Below are 24,428 nucleotides of genomic sequence, written 5' to 3' on the forward strand. Positions count from 1 at the left end.
CGCAAGGGAGAAAAGGAGGACCGGGCGCGCGGGATAAGCCGCGCTAGTTAGGACCGCTCTTTTGCGCGCACGCAGGCCAAACTTTTCTTCTTTACCCGGGAAAGTCGCCATCGCAGCTCGGGACAAGCGCCATTAGCCTCAGCGAGTGGGCAACGCAAGACGCTCTGGCGCCAGGTTGCTGTCTGGTGGGCGGCTTCTGCTGCTTCAGGCGCGCTGCCAACCAGGAGGGCGGAAGGAGAGCCATGGGGGTACCAGTGTCAGGTGCCAACGGCCGCTTGGGCGCTCTGTGGAAGAGGCTGAGTCGCGGCTTACGACCCTTCAATCAAACCAAAGGCGGGCGGCAGAGCTGGGACGAGATACACCTGCTGCATCTGAAAAGGTAAAAACGGGTTTCGGATTGGGCTGCTCCTGCCTTTGAGTCTCAGAAATTAGTCTTTTGCCGGCAAATGAACAGCTGGGCGGGATAGTTTACTCCAGGCTGCAGGACCCGATGCCTGCAGGCGCGCGCGCACCTCTTCTTCTACTGATGAAGATTCAATCACGGCATCGTCCTGCAGCAGGAAAGCTAGCTAGCACAGGAGGGAAATGGTAAAATAATAATAATAATAATAACTTTTTCTTTGTAGGCTGGTTTGTTTCTTTGTTGTTCCCTGGGGGGAGCGCTCAGAAAGGCATCCCCTCTCTTTGCAAACTGTTCGAGTCAGGATTCTGCTTCTGCTCTTCCTTCTTGGATCTGGATAAGTCCTTCTCAGGCCCCAAGTTGCTCTAGCACAAGGGGCATAGTTGCATCCCTGAAGCTAGGTCATTTTTTGCACCAGGGAAAGAGTGTTGTAACATTGAATTGTTTGCAACAGTAAGGATTTCTGCCACCTGAAAGAAGTTGTCTCCAAGTCTTGATTTTGCAGAAATGTCTTCCTCCTGACCTTGTGATGTGCTGGTACTGTGTACAAATACTTTACCAGCAATCTGATACACATCTGTCTGGGAATAAGCCCCACTTATAATAATGCTTACTTTCAGATCACCTTGGATTACAGTCACTGTATCAAAGAAGTCTGAACTGAATAACTGCTTAATGGTGCCCCAAATCAGTTGCCTTAGATGACTTTCTTACTGTTGCTTATAAAAAAATGAGCCCTGGACTGGTTTATCAACATTTTTATAAAACAAGTTTGTAATCGCCAGAGCGACCCCTTGCTTTGTGGTCAAAGCTTTATAGTGATGCCAGTGGTTGTCCATATAGGATTGGTAGACAGTTCTGGATTTCAAAGTATTTATTGCATGTAATGTTTTTAAGGGTATTACAGGCACTTCATGAATGTTATTTATACTTTAAAAAGCAGCCCTAACCTAGGTACAGATCTCTTGTAGGGCTGTGTCTTGCATAGTTCCCAAACCTCAGTAAAATGATTTATACAAAAGAATACTGTGTGATTATGGTTTTTCACTTCCTCCTCAGCTGATTGGTCTAAATATAATGCAAGAGGAGAGGATGCAGGAAAACTTACTTTGAATTGAATTTTGAATTGAATATGAATGAAATCTTCTGTACTTGATAGAATCGCCTCAGAAAGTAGATGAAATGCATTTTTAAACTTCTTGTGAAAGTATCTTTAGAGTCATGTTAGAAAGTTCAATATGAATAAAACCAATTAAAAAACTACCCCAGCCATTGCAAGCTTAATGGTCCTTCATGGCCAACATTAATTGAGAATTAGAAAATAATTATCTCAGACAATTTGAAAACACAGTTTGGGGAAGGCTGCTTCAGGCCCTTAGAAAAGCAATATATGACATCACATCTCTGTTTAAAGATATGGTGGCCATTGTACCTGAGTTATCATCTATGAGTACATAGATGATAAATACTCAGACAGAGTATTTATTGAAGAGTTAGCATTTTACAGAAAACATCCAAAGCATTTGTTTCATTGAAAATTTCCATTTATCCTATAGCTGGGGTAGAATGATGTTGATTAGATTTTAAATATTTCCATGGTGAAAAATTGCCATAAATGCAATATATAGGTAAGGGAACAAATTGGTGGAAAACTCAGGGAAACATACAACTATTAGAAATACTAGAGTGAGTGCAGTGTAATGTTTTAGCTATAGTTTTGAAATAATTCCTATGGATTATAAAATCATTATTTTGGAATTGACTATTTTGTATTAGTGAAATTTTAAATTTGCATTTCTTTTTAGGTGTAAAAATGTCTAGGCATAATAATCAGTTAAGTAATGAATAAGGATGTAAGGAATGTAATTACTACATAGGAACTGCAAAGTTTATATTCCTGACTTCAGTGTAACTAGGATAACTGGCTGCCTAAAGCAGATTCAGAATTTAATTACTGAATTAGGGAAGCATGAGCAAGGAGATTTTTAATATCCTGATTCATAAGATGCAGTATCAAAGGCCATGAATCCACTGCTTAAAGTCTTCTTTGCTTACAGGTTAATCTCTTCTAAAATACAATATCATGTTCAAAGACATATTGCATGTATTGTGTGTGTGTGTGTGTGTGTGTGTGTGTATCTCTCTCTCTCTCTCTGTGGGTTTCAGCCTAATCTTGTTCATATTATTCCTGGTCAATATTTTTGGCTGCTATTTCTAAATAAGTATACTTCAAAACAATTTCATGCTTAGAATCAGATACCATATAATAAAATTATTGAGTTCTTTAAAACCGACCTACTATGCACAAAGTAGAATGGATTTGCAAAATGCTAGACTTTAGACAAGTATTAATTTGGCACTTCCACACCTGCACTCCAAATTGTATATCTCTACCTATAGTATGAAGTACTTTACCTGACCAAAGATATACAACTTGATTCAGTGTTCAGTATATACAGTACAGCACTATAGTGTGATATGTGAATTGTATTATTGTGAGTTTGGGATTAACTGCCTAATGCAAGCCAAAGCGAAGAGTTATGTAGTTAACTCCACACTTGGGGCAATAAAATCATTACTTTCCTATAGATGTAGACTACCTGGCCATACCATGTATTTGAATTAGTTTACAAGGATTTTGATATAGGAGTGTCCTCCCCTTTAGATTTGGCTGTGCTTTTTGTTTCCATTTGAATTGTTTACAAGGTTAATTGCAAGCACAGTCAACTGCTTTAATCTTTAGAGCTAGATTAGGCAGGAATTTGCCTAGAGAAAGAGAGATGCTTTTATTTGTAATTCAGTAAATTCAGTTTGGCCTCCAGTGATAATTATTACAAGGAGATAAAAACTGATGGCGCTTGAGGGAATGAGATTTAAACTTGTGAGCCTTAGTATAAATTTACATTGTGTTTATATGGTAAAGCTGTTGAAAGTAATTATATTGCCCAGTAGAAAATTGTGGATTTGGAAATGATTATAATCCCATGTCTCTTTGAACTACTAATTCTGCTTTCCTTCTGAAAGATGTGGTGAGATCTGTGTAAAGCATATGGCTGCTAAAGTTGCTACTTACGTTGTTATAATTATTATCTATCTGAGAACTGTATAGTTCAAGCCTGAGCTACAGATATTCTGTTCTAACGTAATGTGTGCTTCTCCCTAGTAAGATTTTGCAAACCTTCCAAACAAGGATACCTAGTAGACATTTTTGATATAGGTCTTTTCAATCATCACACATTAACTCTTTTATTAAGGATAATTTCAGTCAAAATATGAATCATATTATTATTCTATTTGTGGTGGGATTCCAAAATTAGATTATTTTTACTAGAAATCTCATTTAAGATACAATTCAGGATTAACTAACACTAGTTAGCCATGTTCTGGTAACTAAATGACTTGAATACATCTATGCTTTGCAGATTCGATCAAAGTCCATTTAAACTATTGTTACTTGCAAGCTGTGTATAAAAGTAGCAAAAACTACATGACCCATATACTTTGCTGAGGAACTACACTTCTGTATCCAAAACCAGGTTACATATTTTATGTTACATGTTTTATGGGGGTTTTTTTCTCTTTTGATTTGAAGAGTGCAAACAATTATACTTGCTTAGGCCTTACTAAGCTATTGCCTTGTTTAGCAATCATTTGTACTTCTTGCATTTATGACCTTCTCAGGTCTGTAAAATAAAGGAAAGCTGAAGTAAATCATAAGCACAGTTGCAATTTCATTTAGCAACTGCTTTACTTAACAACCAAGTTGCCAGTCCCATTTGTGGTTGCTAAGCAAGCACTACCTTTATAGAACAATCCTCTCAAATGTGGCACTTCCAAATGTGTAAGGATAATAAATGTTGGGAAATGCAAGGCCAACTCATGAAAGGTGCCCAGTCAGAGAATCTAGATATAAAGTTCTAAAATGGGTTTCTAAAAAGTTCTTCTCATTAATGTCTCCAGAATGGGCTGCCCAACTTCATATACTGACATTCAAAATTCAGTTGTTTCTTTTCCTTTTCTCATCAACTAAGGCTATAAAAAAGAACATATATATAACGATGTCATGTTAATTGAGAGATGCTGCTAGTGCAAGATTCAGAAGAATTAACAGTGTTCTGTATAGGCATTTCAATACAAGCCATATCACCGCTAATGCATAGTTGTAAATAATTGCTTTATATGAGATGATGTTGGATTTTAGTTATCCCATTTTTAAATAGATGTTTGTTACTTTAGTATACAAAAATGGAAAAAACCAAACTGGTATAAAAAGCGAAAAAAGCAAACAGAAAACAAAATAAATACATAATATAATACATATAAAAGCTCAAATTTTAAACATAGTAATAAACCTTAACCACATGGAATAATGTTGATCAGTCTTTCCATTATGTCAGCACAGAGATTGTTTATAATTGAAGAACAATCACATAGCAGTCCAAGAGAGTAAATCTAGAACTGTACTATATTTCCGTCATAACAAAACAAACTCCCAAATTTCAATATATAATAACACATTGACCTCTTAAACTGGTATTTCAAACTTTTTTTCACTGAGGGTTGAAGAAAATTCACCAGGCATTTTTAGACTTATCAATCAAAAGGTTCATTATAGCTAAAAAGCAATTAACAACCAATTTATGAAAGCGATTAGAAAAGGGAGTATGTAAACCAAATACCTTTCAAAAGCACTGACCATGGTTTGAGCAAGATAGTTATTCCCTTGTCTCCTGGGGTTCTAAACCCAGTAGTCTCCATCTTGCACAAGGAGCAATTGTAAGTGATTTCAAGTCCTCATTGTTCAGAAACAAATTACAAAGAGCTGTTCTACTTCCTGATTCTTCATTCCGCCATGGTTGTCAGCTCTACTTTTTATGGAGCTATCTTCAGTTCGCTATTTCTTTCCTGGAAGTCTGTCTTTCTAAGCTTTCTCTGAGGTATTCTGTAAACATGGGGGGAAAGGGAAATCTTTAGCTGAATTAATTCCATTTTAAGAGTTTAAAAACATACTTAAGATTCCTTTAGATTCTTAGCCTTTGAATATGAATATATGATATTCCAATCCTTTATTTGAAAGATCTTGCAAATGACCAATCTTATTTTTTTCCAGACAAGGTAATTAAAGCAGTAGAGGGGTTTCATATGCAATTATTCTTGATAAGTTTGGCTATGGATTGTTTCTGGGAAAAAGAAAAAGAATTCCAGCATCAAACAAGAATTGTCCATAGTTTCTGTAATTAGTAACTCATCAGTGCAATCACTGATTTATTTGAGGTTTTATGGCTATTCTAACTAGCTACCAATTTAATTTCAAATACTACAAGATAAGAATCTGTGGGGCCACCCTAGATATTTAGGGTTATTTCTAACTGGCAAATTATGGCTAATAAAGATCTTGACAGAGTTTACTTTAAGGGCAGAGAAGTCCTGTGACCTATCAAATGGCTAGCAGGAGTGGACAACATAATACAAGGAGCTTGATGTAGTTCCTTCCTGGGTTGCAAATCACACATACTGAAAAGACACAATGTTTATGAGTTCTTTAATTTTAGAATTTTACAGCATAGTTTGGTTTAGTGTAGAACTCCCAACTGTACCATTATTACATCCTGGTCATCTCTGCATATATTAGAAAGAAAGTTCTCAGAACCCCCAACTAGCTTAATGACCAAGACAGATAGGGAATCCTGACTGTTGTATCTAGGAAATGTGTCTGGAAAGTACCTAGTTGGAAATATTTCAGAATTGGGTTGGGTTTTTTTAATGATAGGTTGGCAAAAATAAATATTCAAATATCCTCTTAAATAGGAATAGTTGCTCCAAGAATATAATATTCCCAAATGCGTAGCTTTGCTCTTAATAACATCTTGGAAGAAGTCTTGTGCAGGACTATGATTTAAAGTATTCTTCTATAAGAACATGGCTTTCTATAACTAAACTGTGTGCCAATATTATAGTTGAGCAAGAGGGGAGCCCTAGAAAATAGTTGTTTGCTGTCACTTTGAATCATCTCTACTGAAAGTTGTTTGTTTGTTAACTTATCCATATATTCCTTTGTGACTTTCTATTCCTTCATTCTCTTTTTTTCCCTACCTTTTAAAATACCTTCCTCTGGAGTCTAAACCAGGGGTGAAATGCTCCCGGTTCTGACTGGATTGCCCGATCAGGTAGCGATGGAGGCGGGTGGTTCGGAGAACCGGTACAAAAATCCCTGCCCCCCCCCCATTGCCCAGCTGAGCCACGCAATCATCAGAGGCTTTTTTTTTATTTTTAAAAGCATTTTTTCTACAACCTCTTCAGCTGAAGACATTATAGAAAAAATGTTTTTAAAGGGAAAAAAAGCCTTTGCCGATCAGGCAAATCAGCTGGGATCGTCAGAGGCTTTAAAAAAAAAAGAAAGCCTCTGCAGATCAGGCAAGTTGTCAGAGGCTTTAAAAGCATTTTTTTTTACAACTTCTTCAACCGAAGAGGTTATAGAAAAAATGGTTTTAAAAGTTAAAAAATAAAAGTTGGCCACGCCCACTCAGTCATATTACTCCCCCCCACCAAGCCACGCCCACAGAACCGGTAGTAATAAATTTTACATTTCACCACTGGTCTAAACTCCTTTTCATGTCATAACTTGCTTTAGGAGGAGGAATCTAATAATAATAATATAATGTGCAACTGCCCTACTATTTTTAATGCTAAAATAAGTTTATGGTGGCGTCATTTAGAGGAAGACCCTTCCATGCAGTGGAGGACATGAATCTACTTCTCTATACACGTAGTCCTCTTCTCTATATAAAGTAGTTGATATGTTTTAAGATCAAGCTCTGTTTTTCCACCTTCTCAATTCAATTACCATGCTGGCCCAATGTTTCCTCTTTGCATTGGATAGACCTGGCTGAAGTATCACGGGCCGGCCCCTTATATTTTCCAGGACTGCCCTGCAGGCCGGATCTGACCACATTGTGGGCCAGATTCGGTCCGTGGGCCTTGTGTTTGACACCCTGCTCTAAATGCATCTTTAGTGGATCAAAGACTGTGAATTCTCTGAGTGCACTTGATGATTCTTTTGTTCTCTTGAACTTGTTCACCTGACTTCTGACATCTGGAAATGTGATTTTAATTGCTCCAGGAAGAATGTCACATTATATACTAGACACCTGATTTATATGTGATACTTATAGAGTTTGCCTGGCCATATGCCAGAAAGTTAAACAGGAGAAGGCTCTTACTTGGGAGTATGCAGAAGAAATCTTTCTCTAAGAACATATTAAGGTGGAATATTCCAGCACTTAATGCCAAGTATATTGTATATTCTCTTTACTCTTCTTTTAATTCGCCCAACTCTAGATAGCAATTCTAGTTCATGGTGGCTGAACTGAAAAAGCTAAACAAGGTTGGATTTTGACAGACTGGAGAGCAGGAAATGCCACTTCTGTAGGCCAGTTTGTACTAGTTGGTTGTAGTGTTTAAGATGTTGGACTAGAAGTAGGGCAATCCAGATTCAGTTCTATCCTGAACACTATCTCAACAATTTTATGTCAATTACTCACTTGCATTCTAACCTTCCTCAAAACCTGCAGTTGTAGTGTTGGAAGAAACATCCCTCTAGGTTCTGCTCCAAGTGGGGAAAACAGACACTGGAAACATGGAGACTGCTTGGAAAGATGGTTTAATGGTGGACAGGATCACATGGCTTGAGTTCCTGAACAGAAAAGGGGCAGATACAGTAAATCCTCGGGTTTTTATGCTCTCTCTGGCTCTGCATTTCTTGGGGCCCCGAAAGAGTATCCTGATTGGTTGTCAGACTCCCAGGGGGTGGGGGCCTTGCTGGCTGATGGTCACATGTGCTTCCCAGGTCACATGTGGTGAGTTTCTGCTGCTATTGTGTAGAGGGCTAATCCTATCTTTGGCAATTCCTACTATGGCTCTGCCTGAAGGAGGCAGATCTTTGTTATGTAGAATAGACTGGCCCAGGCCTTAATGGCCCATTGACAAAGGGTGGGGGCAGGAAGGTGGGAGCTGCTTTGTCTGTAAAATATGCTTCTCATATTTCTCATCCAGGGAAATATAATATTCTGCCTTTTTCATATTTCCTAAAATATTTCACTCTTCCAGGAAAGGGGTGGGTGCAAACTTCCTACAGTAGGAATAAAATAAAAGAATATTCTTTATAAACTGCCTCTGGGGGAAAGGGCAGGATACGAATCTAGCAAATAAATGCATAAATAGATTGGTGGTGGTGGTGGGGAATTATTCCAGGAGAAGATGGTGGCAAAACACTTCTTCAGTGGCTGTATTTAAGAAGTTACCAGGAGTCAAAAAGAAGTTATATATTTTGATTCAGGGCCCTAGTTTTTTAAAATGTTACCTTTCCCAAACAATATTTTATACTTTTAAATGCAAGTATAAACTGCTTTTCAAAAAAACAAATCAATTATTTAAATAATGTTCTTCACTTACCATTAAAATGTGGTAGCAAATATGTTTCATTGTACCTCTGCAGTATTTATTCCTTTTGGGCTCTTAACATAATATCTAGGATGCAAATGGTCCTTGACCATTGCCAAGGTAACATAGGAGTTGTTTATTTACTCTCCTTCTTTATCACCCATTTTTACAGGCTCTGTGTGGTTAACTAAACAATTTAATAAACATACCCTTCCAAATGCATGCAAAAACAGAATCTATATAAATAAGTCATGAATGATGAATATTATAAAGCAGCTTCCTACTAAAAGGAACTAAAAGGAAATTTTTTTTACAAGTTTCCGAAACAAAGGACAGATGAAACAGCCCAAATTTCTGTAACTTTGGATAAAACTTGGCTCTGAGGTCCGTCAGATGATAATCTTGCTCAGATGGGACCTGTATTTGATTCTGTGAGTTCTAGTTGGATGGGAGAGGAATGTCAAATAACCAAGAGTGAAGCCATGACGACTGGCACCTTGAATCTCATTGGAAAGCCCATTGGTAACCAATGGAGCTGCAAAAATATTGGAGCCATCTAATTGTATTGAGGCATTCCTATTACTGCCTGCCTGGGCCACCACAGCAGCATTTGGTTGACATACAGGAGAGAAGAAGAAATGGAACGAGCATGGGTAGCAAGCAAGAAGAAAGACAAAAAGGAGACTTATGAATAAGCAATGAGATAGAGAAGAGAAATGGTCTACATCAAGGATGTCAAACTCACGGCCCGTGGGCTGGATGTGTCACATGCTGGCCCCGCCCCTGCCCGGTTTAGCAAAGGGGGAAAAAGTCTCGAAATGTCACTTGACGATGCTGTGACGATGCTAATTTGACACCCCTAGTCTATAGGAATTGGGTATTGAGGCTGTAGCAGGTGTAACCGAAGCCCTGGCCCAGAAAATACTAGATGCACAACCTGGAGAAGGTGGATATCATTTACTATTGTTTCCTTTGGTTACTCATGGCTAACTTTAGGAGTTAGTCCTAAGGATACATTTGAATGAAAATAATAACATTGCTCTGCCCAAGTGTCATTTCCCTTACAAGATCAGTGCCTTCTCACTGATTTTCTTGGCAGTCTATTCCCCATTTGACTTTGTTCTAAATAAAACATTTCCTATCATGTATTTATATACTTAATACACAGGCATCACCCATAATCTTTGCACAGAGGAGGAATTGCAGGAATGAAAAACTGGGTAATTCTCCAGAGAGGGAAGCCCTTACTGATAACATCTACCAGTAAGAAATTGACCTCTATAAACATCACCACTAGTGAAGCTGGTTTCAAGGAGGGAATTATATTTTGTCGTATTCTTGCCTAACCCGCTCTCATGTAGGAAATGTGTGAATGTTTTTAGTAGGCTTGGATGAGGCAGCTTAAGTACTGTACATCTTGACAAAGAATCTCACGCTGTGAATACCACACAGCACTCTTCATCAAGGCAAAGAGCTGTAAGGCCTCTTCTTGATTTTCCCCAAAGCTATTCTTGAAGTGCTGTCTACCCATTTAAGAAACCATGACATGTATGCTTGGTATGAGTGTTTCATTATTGTTTTTTTCTATCCAAAAAGCAAGGTTAACCACAAACGTTTAAGGTAAAGGTTCCCCTCGCACATATGTGCTAGTCATTCCCGACTAGGGGGCGGTGCTCATCTCCGTTTCAAAGCCAAAGAGCCAGCACTGTCCAAAGACGTCTCCATCATGCCTGCATGACTAAATGCTAAAGGTGCATGGAATACTGTTAACTTCCCACCAAAGGTGGTCCCTATTTTTCTACTTGCATTTTTTACATGCTTGTGAACTGCTAGGTTGGCAGAAGCTGGGACAAGTAACGGGAGCTCACCCCGTTACGCAGCACTAGGGATTCGAACCGCTGAACTGCCGACCTTTCTATCGACAAGCTCAGCGTCTTAGCCACTGAGCTACCACATCCCTACCAAAAACCCTTAGAGCTTGCATATCCTTTGGAAATCACATCCAAGGAATAGAGGCCTATTTTATTTGTCAGGGGTTTCTTTCCCAGTTATATCTATGTAAAAACTGAGTTTATATATTTTTTCTTTATTTTACTTTTAAGGAAGCTATATCCTGTTCTCTTGTAAAGAAAAGTAGCTCTGGTTTATCTCTTTAAAAGCAAAGTGGTGTTCTGCTGCCAATCTCTCTCACTCTACAGTTTTTTTTAACATTTTCAAATGTTAAAAGTCCAAGTTATGTTGATTCTCAGTAATCTCCTGCTTGATTCTCAAGGTTAATTAGACCAGTAATTTGTTATTTTTGCCCTCTGCATTGATAGAACTTGAAGCTTCAGAGACAGATTTCTCCAAATTCATAGCATTATCTTTTTGTCATCATTGCATGATAATTCAAAATTTTAAAAGATGCTGTCTCACATTTCCAAAGCCCAACTCATTTTACAAAGCTGGTCAGCATAACAATAATACAATTGTTGAAGATCTGCGATTGTTGGAACTTTCTTTGTTAAATTGATAATTATTTATATTAGTTTTGTCCATGGATTTACCTGTACTAATAAAATAAACTTATCAGAGGAGGCATGTAAAAAGCAGAACAGTTTAATTCATATTTGAGTACCTACTAAAATATAATACTATGTGTGGAGAGTACAGAGGATGGCAGATGACAGAGGGAGGGAAGATCTATTACCAAGGGAACAAATAGATGATGGGGCAATATGCTGACTCTGTAAACTGCTTATAGAGAGGCTGTAAAGCACTGTGAAGCTGTATATAAGTCCAAGTGCTATTGCTCTCTTGATGCTCTTAGCTTGATTACTAATTTTGCTTTTTTTGTCAGATTCCTCAAACATAATACTTCCTGATCATGCCTTTTCTATCTTTTTGTTAAAATTCTGTTTGTTGTTGACATGGGTTATTTTGATCCTCAAGAGTAATTTTCTTATTGGGCTTTTTTTTCTGCAGGATCTGGGAATCTCCTTTTCTCTTGGCTGCCAAGGAGAACAATGTTCAAAGTCTTAGGAAATTAATCCAAGATGGTTCTTGTGACATTTATCAAAGAGGTAATTAAACCTATTCTGAAAAGAGAATTTTCAAGTGCTGCATTAAAATTACATGCATTAATTTCTCCATTCTTTGATCCTCTGCAATACATATATGCATTTGTATATAGAAATGTGACTCTTCTTTCACATTATGTTGTTAGATGCTGGTTGGGGAGTTCTGGGTATTGAAGTCCAGAGGTCCTAAAGTTTCTGAGATTGAGAAACACTCCACTAGGGGTGTCCAAAATAGCCATTAAGAAACATTTTGGTACAAAACAATATTTTGAAGCAGAACATTTCTAGATTACTTGGAACAATCCATTCCAAGGTCGGAACTTTCTGTAACTTAACATTTTGCAACCCTTTAGTATACACACAAGACTAGTGAACACCCAGACGCATGCTTATTGCCATTGGATGAGAAAAGAAGACGACAAGATGGAACAATGGTGTACAATTCACAGCCAAACTACAGTGCTCTGACCTACGTTACATAGCAAGATGGAATAGTTTCCTCACCATCACAGAGCCCTACTTCTGTTTTGGGCCTCTTTGCAAAGCTCTAAATTTTATATTAAAAGATATCCATAAGTAAGGCAAGCCAAACTTTCTCCCTTTCCCTTTCATTTTAAAAAGACAGACAATAGATAGATGTTTCTCAACTTACATATCTGTTAACCTGCAATGGGTCAATATGGTAGATTATAGTCCATAACCCTCAATAAAGAAGCTTTTGTTCTGTAGTTGATTGATTCAGCTGTTGCTGTTGATAACAACATGTTTTCTGTATATCTTTCATGTGTATGAGACAGATGTCTGAATCAACAAGCAAGACTTGGTTATAAACTCATTGTTTTTTTTTTAATTATTATTCTGTGCAGGAGCGATTGGGGAGACGGCTCTCCATTTAGCTACCCTCTATGATTGTACAGAAGCTGCTGATTTTCTTCTGGAAGTCGCTCCAGAACTCATCAATGAGAAAATGACATCAGCACTTTATGAAGGTGATCGCTATTAAAGAGCTGATCTAGGATTTTTTTAAAAAATTAAAAGTTTATATCGATAGCAAATACATATAGTTATTGAGATCCTCCATACCTAAGCACGATGCCCAGATGACATATAATACAATAGCAATAAGACTTACATACTGCTTCATAGTGCTTTATAGCCCCCTGTAAGCGGTTTACAAAGTAAGCATATTGCCTCAGCAATCTGGGTCCTCATTTTACCAATCTTGGAAGGATGGTAGGCTGAGTCAACCTTGAGCTGGTGAGAATCGAACTGCCGGCAGTCGGCTGGCAGTCAGCACAATTAGCCTGCAGTTCTGCATTCTAACCACTGCGCCACCACAGCAATGTCATGATATAAGCTCTGCTTTTTTACGCTTGTGTCACATGATACAAAAATATGTTAGAAGTGGAGCTTATGATGCAATATATTGATATAGCTCTTTTCTCTATGGAACATCATTTGCCCAAAGGTATGATTGGCCTTCACACTGTTGTTTTTCTGAAAGGCCATGAAGACATAGTTTTGTCAGCAGGCCTTGGGACCACAAGTGAACATGGAGCCTATCCAGTGGTTGATTTGACTCTGTTGCTGCTGCCAAGGAGTGGGGAGTGTTAATGGGTTTTTATGTTGTGAATTTTTAATGTTGTAAACCATCTGCAATCATCTATGTGTGAGTTAGATGTAGGTTTATTAAACAAATTTTAAAAATTGTTTAATAAATTAAAAAAAAATTGTAACACATGATTTAACACCTGATGTAACACTGGCTGTTGCTGCAAATATTCATGATATCAAATCAGAAAACAGAATGAATGATAATAGGAACAAAGTGTTTGAATAGCTATTGTGTATAGTAAGAATGGGGATTTTTATCTTTTTTCCTGAACTATTTACTGCCTGAAAAACTAAAGCATCAAAGCTGAAATTTGCTGCTAAATCTTATATTTTGTAGCAAAGAGTGTATTAGGACCGTATTAGGAAGTGGATTTTCAGTGGGAAGATGGTAAAGAAAGGAATGCTTAAAAAGCCCTTAATTTTACCTACAGTCTCAGATGCAGTGAATTTAAAAGAGGGGGAATCCTAGTCATAGGATTCACAGATGTCATTAATGGCATATCTAGTATAACTGGAGCTTTGGCTTTCATTTCTGAAATCTGAGTGTTTGAACTCTGTATTGGATTTGGATAAGTTAGGAAAGTTTTGCAGAATATGAAAGATGTTCTTTCTAAATTCCCTGTTGAAAAATGAATCTAAAATGGTGGTTGGTTTCTTAGCATTTCATAATTGGAAACAAGCCACTATTGGGTACAAAGAATGTCCTAATTTGAATTTTTTAAATATATTAATTGCAGGACAAACAGCACTCCACATTGCAGCAGTTAATCAAAATGTTCACTTGGTGCAATGTCTGCTGAAGAAGAGGGCTCACATTTCTACTCCTCGAGCTACAGGACACTTCTTCAGGCGTAACTCCTCACATCGCTCCTATTTTGGTATGATTCCATCTGTTGCTCCAGAGGACAGAGTTAACTTCATTAGCAGAAGAAAGTCAGCGCTCCACAGAGTTAGCTCTGCTCCTCAAAAGTTCTTTTCTATCCCTCCTGTTACTGCTGGATCTGTCACTTTAGTAAAGAAATCTTAGACTGGTTTTATCTGCAAATGAATAAATATAATGGGATGAATCAATATTTAATCATACAGGTAATTTTCAACTTAATGGCCCGTCATTTAATGACTGCTCAAAGTTATGACCGCCTTGGAAAAAAGGCCTGCAGCATGCAGTCACATGACTGCATTTCAGCAACCAGGTTTCATTTATGACAAGTTGTAATATCCTGCATGTCACCTGATCACTTTTTGTGACCTTTTTTTGCCATTTTCCATTATCCAATGTCTATTGGATAAGCTGAATTTGGATTTAAAACTACATGATTTTAATGACCGTAATGATTTGCTTTATGACCATCATAAACATGGTTGTAAAATTGAGCCTAGTCACATGGTGACTTGACTTACAGCCACAAATTTGGTCAATTGAGGACAACATGTAATTAAAGAAGAATCCTTGAAATAATATCTTAAATCCCACTACCATGAACCCTAAGGTTAGTCTGGATTCAATACATTATTTTATTTAAATCATGTATGCAGAGGCATGGCTTTCCTAAATACGCAACTCTCATATTAAAAGTACAAAACAAAAGAAAACTGATTAATCAAGGGCTACTTATTCATTGATCCTCCAACATAAATGGAATCAGCTAAACAATGAACCCTAATTATGAGTCTCAGAATAGTTTTTTATTTCATTACTGAAACTTTGTTTTAATTTTGTTTTTCCTCACAAATTCTTCCATAGGGGAGCATGTTTTATCTTTTGCAGCCTGTGTGGGCAATGAGGAGATTGTTCGTCTATTAATTGAAAATGGAGCTGATATCAGGGCACAAGATTCTCTAGGTAAGATGCCCACAGTCAACTTGTAAAAACATAGATTGTTTTTGGTAGAAACAATAAGGAATTATACCTGGTTTGAATTTGATAGACCATTGAGTAATCAAACACTTGGCACTTACGTACGATTATATGACAGCATTTAATGTTTTTTAATACCATGTTTCCCTGAAAATAAGACCCTGTCTTATATATTTTTTAACCCTGAAATAAGCGCTTGGCCTTATTGCCATGCGCTCAAAAGCCCGATTGGACTTATTATCAGGGGATGTCTTATTTTGGGGGAAAACAGGGTAGTTATCTTTAATTCTTAGGAATTTTTTGGTGTTTTATTTTTTTTTCTTCTCTCTAACGCACCTCTGTCAAAATGCTATATAATAAAGTATGTCTCGGTTCTCAGCCTCACCAATAAATTTATTCCACTGATTCAAAATGGATATATAAAAATGAAACTTGTGTTCATGAAGAGCTAATAACAAAATCTGAATAATGCTTGTGAGACATTACTAAAATGGATTAAGTCAGTAAGTATTAACCAATTGTGCAGTGGTATAAGAGCAGTTCTCACATTGTTTTGTCTCCAGGAAACACGGTTCTTCACATTCTAGTTCTTCAGCCAAACAGGACATTTGCATGCCAGATGTACAATCTCATCCTTTCCTATGATAAACAAGAAGGGAACTTGGAACCGTTGGACTTGATTCCTAACAATGAAGGTCTTACTCCATTCAAACTGGCTGGAGTTGAGGGTAACACTGTGGTGAGCACATGGCCCAGTTGATCCTTATGGGAATATTTTTTTGGGGGGGGGGAGAATTTTAAGAATATAATTAGTTTTAATATCTTGTTTTCTCCTCAGAAAAGTCTTAAACATTTATATTGGGCTCCCTGACATTAAATACTAATTAGACCAAAAGCCAGATTCAGAAGTTAAATATTGGATTGTTGTGGATTATTGTTTGGTGCTGTAGCAGGCTCATAATTTAGATCCTTTTTTCTTCATATACAAAGCAACAAAATTTAAAGTTCCATTTACGGGTTTCATGTTTTACCTAGGAATGGAAGGAAAATATACAACCCAAGTCTCATTTATATAATAACATACTTGGTACTTATTTAAGTCTGAGTAGTATACTCATGGAAGTATAAGCAAATCTTATTCCTTCAGATCATTTTCTGATGTAATTGTAATTCAAATTTATTTTTATTATGAACACCTCTTTCTCTTAATTGGAAATGTGACTTTTTTTTTCTTCTTTTGGGTGTTGTTTCAAGTCAGTCTTGACTCCTTGCAACTATATGGACTAGCTCCCTTCAGGCATGGTTTTTCAAAAATGATTTTGCTATTGCCTTGCTCCTAGGGGTTAAAGAGAGACAGAATGACTGGCTCAAGGTCATACAATTGACTTCATATCTAAAGCAAGACTTGGTTTTGGTAGATTATAAAACAGACTCCTAGTTTCTAGATCAGGATCCTAATGGATAAATCAGGATCCTGATGGATAAAGTTCTGGATCCTAAAAGCTTATTTCCCTTTGAACCATTCAGGCTGTATTTCAGAATTTCTGCACTTTCATCCAATTCCAATGTCCAGAGTTGATTTATTTTGAAACACAATGCCATCTTTAATACATTCTAATACTGAATCTTATCAGCAATCTGATGTAAAACAATTCTGTGCTGTTTTTCTTTTTCAGATGTTCCAGCATCTTTTGCTAAAGCGTAAACAAATAATGTGGTCTTTGGGACCTATTACTACCATTCTCTATGACCTTACAGAAATTGATTCCTGGGGTGAAGACCAATCATTTCTGGAACTTGTTGTATCAACAAAGAAAAGAGAGGTACTATGGAGCTCAGCTACTTTTAATTTTTGTAGAATGATGACTGCTTCTATTATTGAACAAGGAACTTGAATGTTCTCCTAGATCATGGGTGTCAAACTCACAGCATCACGTGACATTTCGTGACTTTTTTCCTTTGTGGAGCTGGGGTGGGTGTGGCCTGCATGTGACTCATCTGGCATGTGGGCTGCCAATTTGGCACCCCGTGCTAGATGTTCATATAAATTGCATTGTCTATGAACCTTTTGTCCAGCTGATGAAGAAGCAAAGATTGCTGAGATTCTGATAATAGAATTCACATCACAGACTTCAGGGATCAGATTAAGAGAAAAGTCTTTCAATGCAAATTGTACAATTACTAATACAACAGGTGGACAATTTGATTGAATAAGCTAAACCTCCTGTACTCTTGTTACATTTTTTCATTCAAATAAAGAATTAGACTGTAGTCAAAATATTCATAACATAAATCACCTATTTTAAAATTTGCTCCTTCTGTATTTACAGCATGTTATCTGATGTTTTTTTTAAAAAAAATAACAATTTAGAAGAGCCCACTATATAATTCTTTGATTTATAGAAAGTAATTTGTTGCATGGGGTTCTATTTGTTTTCTAATTTTATTTTTCATTCATCTCTGAAAATGATCCTAGAAAGTTCAAAATTTCCTTCAAATAATGTATAGTTAATTGGTTCATTTTGTTTATATAACAGCTTTCTTCCTGGAGTGGGAAGGTGATTTACACAATGTTTCCACCTCCAGATTTTTTTTCTCCAAAACAACCCTTTGACGTAGGTTGGGTTGAAAAAGGACTGGCTCAGTGCACCCAGTTCCCTAGGTCAATGTGGACTTGAAGCTGTCTCTCCCAACACTAGGTTCCAGAGTTCCACGGAACTTGGATGGCTAGTATTCAGCAGGATTTATTTAAGGGCCCAGGAACTATATAAAACATTAACACTATTACTGTTTTTAATGGAGTTAGTGATATGATAAAGATTAATCTGGAACTCGTTCCTTTATTTAGCCTTATTTGAAACCCCCCTCCCCGGTTTATTTCTTTCCTGTAGTTAACTTCTCATTACAAAGTTGCAATTTGCCTTTTGACCTTGTGCCAAAAAGCGCCTTCTTGTGTTCCTCTACCCCCACCTGTGTCACTTTCCAAATCTGCATTGTACTTAAGGATGCAAGAGATGCAACTGTACAGTAAAGCGTTTTAGTCTCTGAAATGTTATTCCCAAAATAGAAAAAGCTTCACAAGTCTTTATGGAACTGTAGATGGTGAAGAGATTTATATCCTGCCATTATTTTATAGTTTGTTTGGTAATAACTTAAGCATTGTAACACCCTCTATTTATTTTAAGGCAAGGGCTGTAGCTCAGAGATAGATAATTTACTTTGAATTCAAACTTTCTTGGTTTTAATTCCTGGCATGATGGAGATACCAATGAGGATCACACTTTCTCAAATGTTAGTAAGCCATTGTTAGTCAACTTTGCCACCTTGTAATTGTTCATTCCATCTCTGGTTGTAACTGACAAAACAGATCAATTGTCCTGGAAAGATAAATTGTTTTGCCTACTAAGACCTTGTTAACCTTACTGGATTTTGCATGTGCTATCTGGCTGTCATCATGTTAAATTTAATAACTTGTGAGGCGTATGGGAAGGTTCTTTTTTTTAAAACAATTTATGGTCATCATTAACTTTACAACACCAATTTCCAACTTTACTTTTGTGAAGATTATATATGACATTTGACAGCTTTTGACTTCTTAGAACCATAAACATAATCAGAAAAAAAGTAGCTGCATTTAGTTAAAATCATATTCACAGATGGTAGCACTCTTGAGTAATGAGACAATTCACTTCAAATTTCTGTCCTTATATATATATTTTATGCACTGGGGATCATTCCACATCTTAAATAAATTTTTAATCTTTCCCCCGTTCTGTCAATTTCAGGTTTAGGACTGATCATTGAGTGTCATTACAGATCCCAGACACTATCCATTGAGGAGTGTAGCTCTACACTGGTTAGACTCATAGATTGCCATAAGCCTTGGTTTATTTCAGCTCAGCTTACTTAAAAAAAAACCCCATTCCTTAGCATACGTATTAAGTTAGCAACATATATTTTTTAATATTTTAAAGGAAGCTGGCAAATTTATTAATTTGTGTGTTTAAAATAGAATCAGTTCACCCCTTCTTCTTATGCCAGGCAAATGATATACATTTTACAAGTGTAACTGAGTTCAGTGAATAATATTTGTTGTATTGATCCATAGTTTAGAATGCAGTAAGTTAATCCTAAAATTATATATATATATATATATATATATATATATATATATATATATATATATATATAAAGAAGTTTTTCGACAGAGTAAAAACAATACAAATTTTAAGTTCAACGTAAGAGAAATAAAAATAATCAAAAAGTGAAAAAAAGAAAAATGTAGAAAAGAAGAAAAATAGAATAAATAGAAGTCGTTCCGAATCTTCTTAGCAGCAGTTAAAAGTACATTTACATTTTATCATCTCTCTCTAAAGATACATCAAAGTTAATTCTAAAATTCTAATGCAGAAAAAGGTGACTGATCTAATTAGTTTAATATTAGCATCATACAAAATCATGTAATAGAAGGATTTATATGATTCACATATAATTCTAAGTCATAATATGACTTGCATCATCCATCCACTTAGCATTCTGATTATAACGGTGCATCACACCTAATTACATAATTTGTTATTTCAAACTGTGATTAGAAAATATACCTTCAATTAAGCTTTCTGATTCTGTTTATTGGTCAGAGCAAAACATGGCTTTGCAGTTCAGGTTTCATTTCAAACTGTAATCAAATTTCATAGTCATGGGTAGGCATGATTCGTAATGTAAACAATTCCATATAAATGAATGATCTACTAGTTTTCCTTCCCTGCATTCAGGAGACCTGGGATAATAAAATAATGGATCATACTAAGTAATCAGTGATTGCAATATACAGATGTCAGACTCTGGGCCACACAATATTACCCATCTTGAAAGTTATATGAATTGAAATACAAATAGATAGACATTTGAATGCAAAACAAAATACCAGTAATAAGAATAAATTCTGATTCGGAGGCAGGGACAGAGTAAGACTCAGGAAATAAATGATATCCAATCTTTTTAAAAAATTGTGAGAGCTTAGAGGAGCTAATCATCTGGCCCAGGCCTGCCAAGATTGCTCAATCTAATTTTATCAAAGACCAGATTCCTTGTGTGACTAACTACACTTGATCAAATAAAGTATTCAATTCTTTTTTAAAAAATCCCCTTATTTATCATTGGCTAATCAATTCAACATATTGTCAAGCAGTTGATTTGAAGATAGAGGGAGAGACCTTAAAATACATATTAACTTAAATAAAACAGTGAGAGTGCCTAACGAATGAGGAAAGTATAACAAATTGAGCTCTAGTAGGGACATACCTGCTGAAAAAAAGTGAGGTATCTTTACAAATCAAATCATCTATGTTAAAAAAAAGTTTTCAAAGGTAACACCAGTTTGCTGGATTGGGTATTTGACAAAGGGCTGTTTAGTTCATAAATATACTATATAAATTGTTGCTGAGTTCTTACTATACAATAGGCAATTGAAGTGACAGATCAATCCAATACAAAGTTATTGATGGGTACATTCATTGGAAAACACTGATGATTGTCAGTACAGTAATATTTTATTACTGTATTACAGTACAGTAATATTTGCAGGAGAGTTTGCTTTTAAAAAAACTCAAGCACAAAACTAGCTAAAAGGACTAAACCATTGAACCCTTTAACCAATTTCATATTCATTTACAGAATGATATAATAAGAATATGGTCTAGAGGTTTCTTTAAATTCCAAAGACATGCTTTTTCATGTTATGGATCATTTTTTAGCATATACTGACAAGTATATTGTCTACATACTAATGTGCAGGATTTTGCAAAATATACTATTAAATAAAGTGCTTTTTGATATAGATTGAATATGCATGTGCCAAATGCTAGATGCCAGGCAGAAATGCACCAGAATCAGAAGGGTCAAAAGAGATACGTATGAACCATAACCATTATGTGTACTTAGGCTAACTTTCAGGTAGGATTAAAGTGTTCATATTAAGTATTGGGAAGGATTATGTAAGGAAAAGGATAGTCACCACCAAGTAAGGTAATTCATCAATTAAATTCATGGCAAAAAGCCCCCAATCCATGGCTAAACTAAGAAAGCCCAAGTACTGTAGAAGCTTCCCACTCCATAATCCCAGTAATTGATGTAATAATTTAATAATTTAATTTAGCTCTTGCATTCACACCTTTGGAAGTCACATATTTTCTAAGAACTTATTTTCTTTAAAGGCTTTAGTTCAGCATGAAAAAAAATTAGAATGCCAATTTCATATTCATTTCATTTCATTTACTGTCAGGTTATTCCCCCCTCCCTATCCCTCAGCTCCAGTGTGGCAACACTGAAGCCTCACAATGACCTCCGTCAGATCAGCTTCAGGGTTGACATTTATGCAATCATTTAGTATTATTATTATTATTATTATTATTATTATTATTATTATTATTATTTAATCTTTAGTGAGATTCACAGCCTTTGAGGCTGGTTAATAGCTCAGCAGCTCGAGTCCTAACCAAGGACCTAGGAACTGTTAAGGTATCGTCGGAGGATGTAAGCTGTTCCGAGTAAAGTGGTTTTTTGTAGAGTCAAAATGTTCAAGTCCGGCAAATTTAGAATTTCTAAATATTATTATTATTATTATTATTATTATTATTATTATTATTATTATTATTATTATTATTATTATTATTATTATTATTTCTTCAATTTATATACCGCCCTTCTCCCTGAGGACTCAGGGCAGTGCACAGCCAGAATTAAAAACATGAAATACAAATATTAAAAACAATTAAAATCTATATAAATTTGGCCCAAAAATTTAAAAAACCACAAACCAATTAAACATTTAAAAAATTTAAAACATTTAAAAAATTTCTTCCTAAGCCAGCCCGGCTTGCTGGAGAAAGTGGGTTTTAAGGGTACGGCGGAAGGCACTGAGGTCTTGGATTCTCCTTATCTCTGGGGGCAGCTGATTCCAGAGGGTAGGTGCCCCCACAGAGAAGGCTCTCCCCCGGGGGTCACCAGCCTATATTGTTTGGCTGATGGCACCCCGAGGAGGCCCTCTCTGTGGGAGCGCACAGGTGGGTGGGAGGTCGTCGGTAGCAGCAGGCGGTCTCGAAGATAGCTAGGCCCTATGCCATGGAGCGCTTTAAAGGTGATAACCAACACCTTGAAGCGCACCCGGAAGACCACTGGGAGCCAGTGCAGCTCGCGCAGGAGCGGTGTTACATGGGATCATTTGTCCAATGATCACATCCTTCTATTTTAAAAGACATCCATTGATTGCCAATGGTTTGAGGACTTAATTCAAAATATCTTTAAAACTGCATGCCTTGTTATGAACCTGCTGATCTGCAGTAGAGGCCTTTTGAAAGAAGATGCATAGTTTTATCAGGAGTGCATGAAGAGCTTTTTTCTCCCAACTGCTCTCCAATTAAGGAATACCCTTTCTTTTGAAAGTTCACATGTCTTTCTCCTGTTTTTAATCTTATCTTCTAATTTTTTTTTTCTTGGAATACTGCCTTGCAGTTCTTTGTGAAAGAAGGTATATAAGTGCCCCCAATATATAAAATTAAGTTAAATTTGAAAGAAAATATTATTAGGACCACACCAGTGGCTGATTTTTGAAATGTGGGACTTTTAGAGTTAATTACCAGGTGTTTTTTTTCCCCCTGCCTCTTCTTTCCAGGCTCGCCGTATCCTAGATATTACTCCTGTGAAGGAACTTGTGAACCTGAAGTGGAACACATATGGGCGTCTGTATTTCTATTTCCTGGCTTTGTTTTATGTCCTCTATATGATTTGCTTTACCATGTGCTGCGTTTATAGACCACTGAAAAATCGCTCAGATAATCGAACGAACGAGCGGGATAACACCATCATTGTGCAGAAAACATTGCAGGTATATTGGTGTATAACTACCGGTTTCTCTGTGAATCTAGGCAAATTGTAAAATAACTGTTTTCAAAATGCTGTACGGAAGAATTTTAAACTTTGCAAAAACTCTTTTTGAAAATGCTCCAAGAGGCCGTGAAGAAAAAGGCTGCCTCAATTGTGAGAACAGCTTAAAGATAAGGGGGAAAAAATCACTGAATTTGCCAGCAAGGCTCTGGCTTTCACTAGCCTTTCTTGAATGAGTCATTCTCCCCTGATCCAAGGACAAATAATCTACATTTCTTAGATGGAAGATTAAAAAACGGAAGATCTTTCCTGGTATTCAACTGTACCTCTTCAGTCTGTAAATGGAAATTAGCATTTATTTACAACACTCCCTGCTATAAAAGCAAGGTAGCAAAGGAAAGATTCTACTCTTATTTTTTCACTGGCCTACAGTATTGGTTTCTATGTTTTCAGGAAAGATTTGGGGGTGGGGTAATACACGTTACTTGTGCAAGATCATCTTTTGGTTCACCTTTCCAATAACAGTTTCACTATCAAAACAATGCTGCCAAAAGAGAAATAATTAAATTAAACTACACTAAATAAATTAAACGTCTTGATGACACCAGCCAGATTTTTCAGATCTCTAACATCTCCTTAATTAGGACACTTTCCTGTTTTTAGGAATCATATCTGACATATGAGGATCAACTCAGGCTTGTGGGAGAGTTAATTACAGTGATAGGAGCCATGGCAATTTTACTCCTAGAGGTAAGGACAAAAGAATAAATTTCTATTAAACTGATCTTCATTAAAATATACCAACATCAGATTGGCAGTTCTATCTGCCATTGGAGAGACACTGTATACCTAAGCAATCATATGTTATCTGAAATCAGTATAATTGTCTTGAAAAACATGATGCTACATATGCTACCTGTACTTCTGACTTCCCTATTGGGAAGTATCCAGAGTTAATTTTTGTTTTGGAAATAGTTAAAATAATTACAGATGATCTGATTGTGGATGAATATAACCAGTAATTGTTAGCAGGATCTGCATATACTGTAATAAAATAATTGAATTCATTTTTTAAAATCACTGTCTTACTAAATTTTACAGGCTTAAGGCATTTTATATTTTAAATTGTACCCTGTTTGGAGCATTTTAACATCTTTTCACATTTTGCTTGTTT

General features: G+C 36.4%; 1 protein-coding gene across 1 annotated transcript in view; it reads left to right on the plus strand.

Annotated features, from left to right (window-relative positions):
* The first annotated feature begins 242 nt into the window (after window positions 1-242).
* Window positions 243-24,428, plus strand: part of LOC139311057 (transient receptor potential cation channel subfamily V member 6-like) — a 32,828-nt gene continuing 8,642 nt past the window's right edge. The window contains exons 1-9 of the mRNA XM_070935387.1: window positions 243-379; window positions 11,804-11,901; window positions 12,765-12,887; window positions 14,250-14,390; window positions 15,257-15,355; window positions 15,934-16,109; window positions 17,047-17,193; window positions 23,043-23,255; window positions 23,918-24,004. Coding sequence (XP_070791488.1) covers window positions 243-379; window positions 11,804-11,901; window positions 12,765-12,887; window positions 14,250-14,390; window positions 15,257-15,355; window positions 15,934-16,109; window positions 17,047-17,193; window positions 23,043-23,255; window positions 23,918-24,004 — 1,221 coding nt within the window. The remainder of the gene's footprint in view (window positions 380-11,803; window positions 11,902-12,764; window positions 12,888-14,249; window positions 14,391-15,256; window positions 15,356-15,933; window positions 16,110-17,046; window positions 17,194-23,042; window positions 23,256-23,917; window positions 24,005-24,428) is intronic.

Source organism: Pituophis catenifer, unplaced genomic scaffold (genome assembly GCF_029215685.1).
Source record: "Pituophis catenifer annectens isolate HBS135680 unplaced genomic scaffold, rPitCat1.0.hap2 SCAF_2, whole genome shotgun sequence".
NCBI classification, from domain to species: Eukaryota; Metazoa; Chordata; class Lepidosauria; order Squamata; family Colubridae; genus Pituophis; species Pituophis catenifer.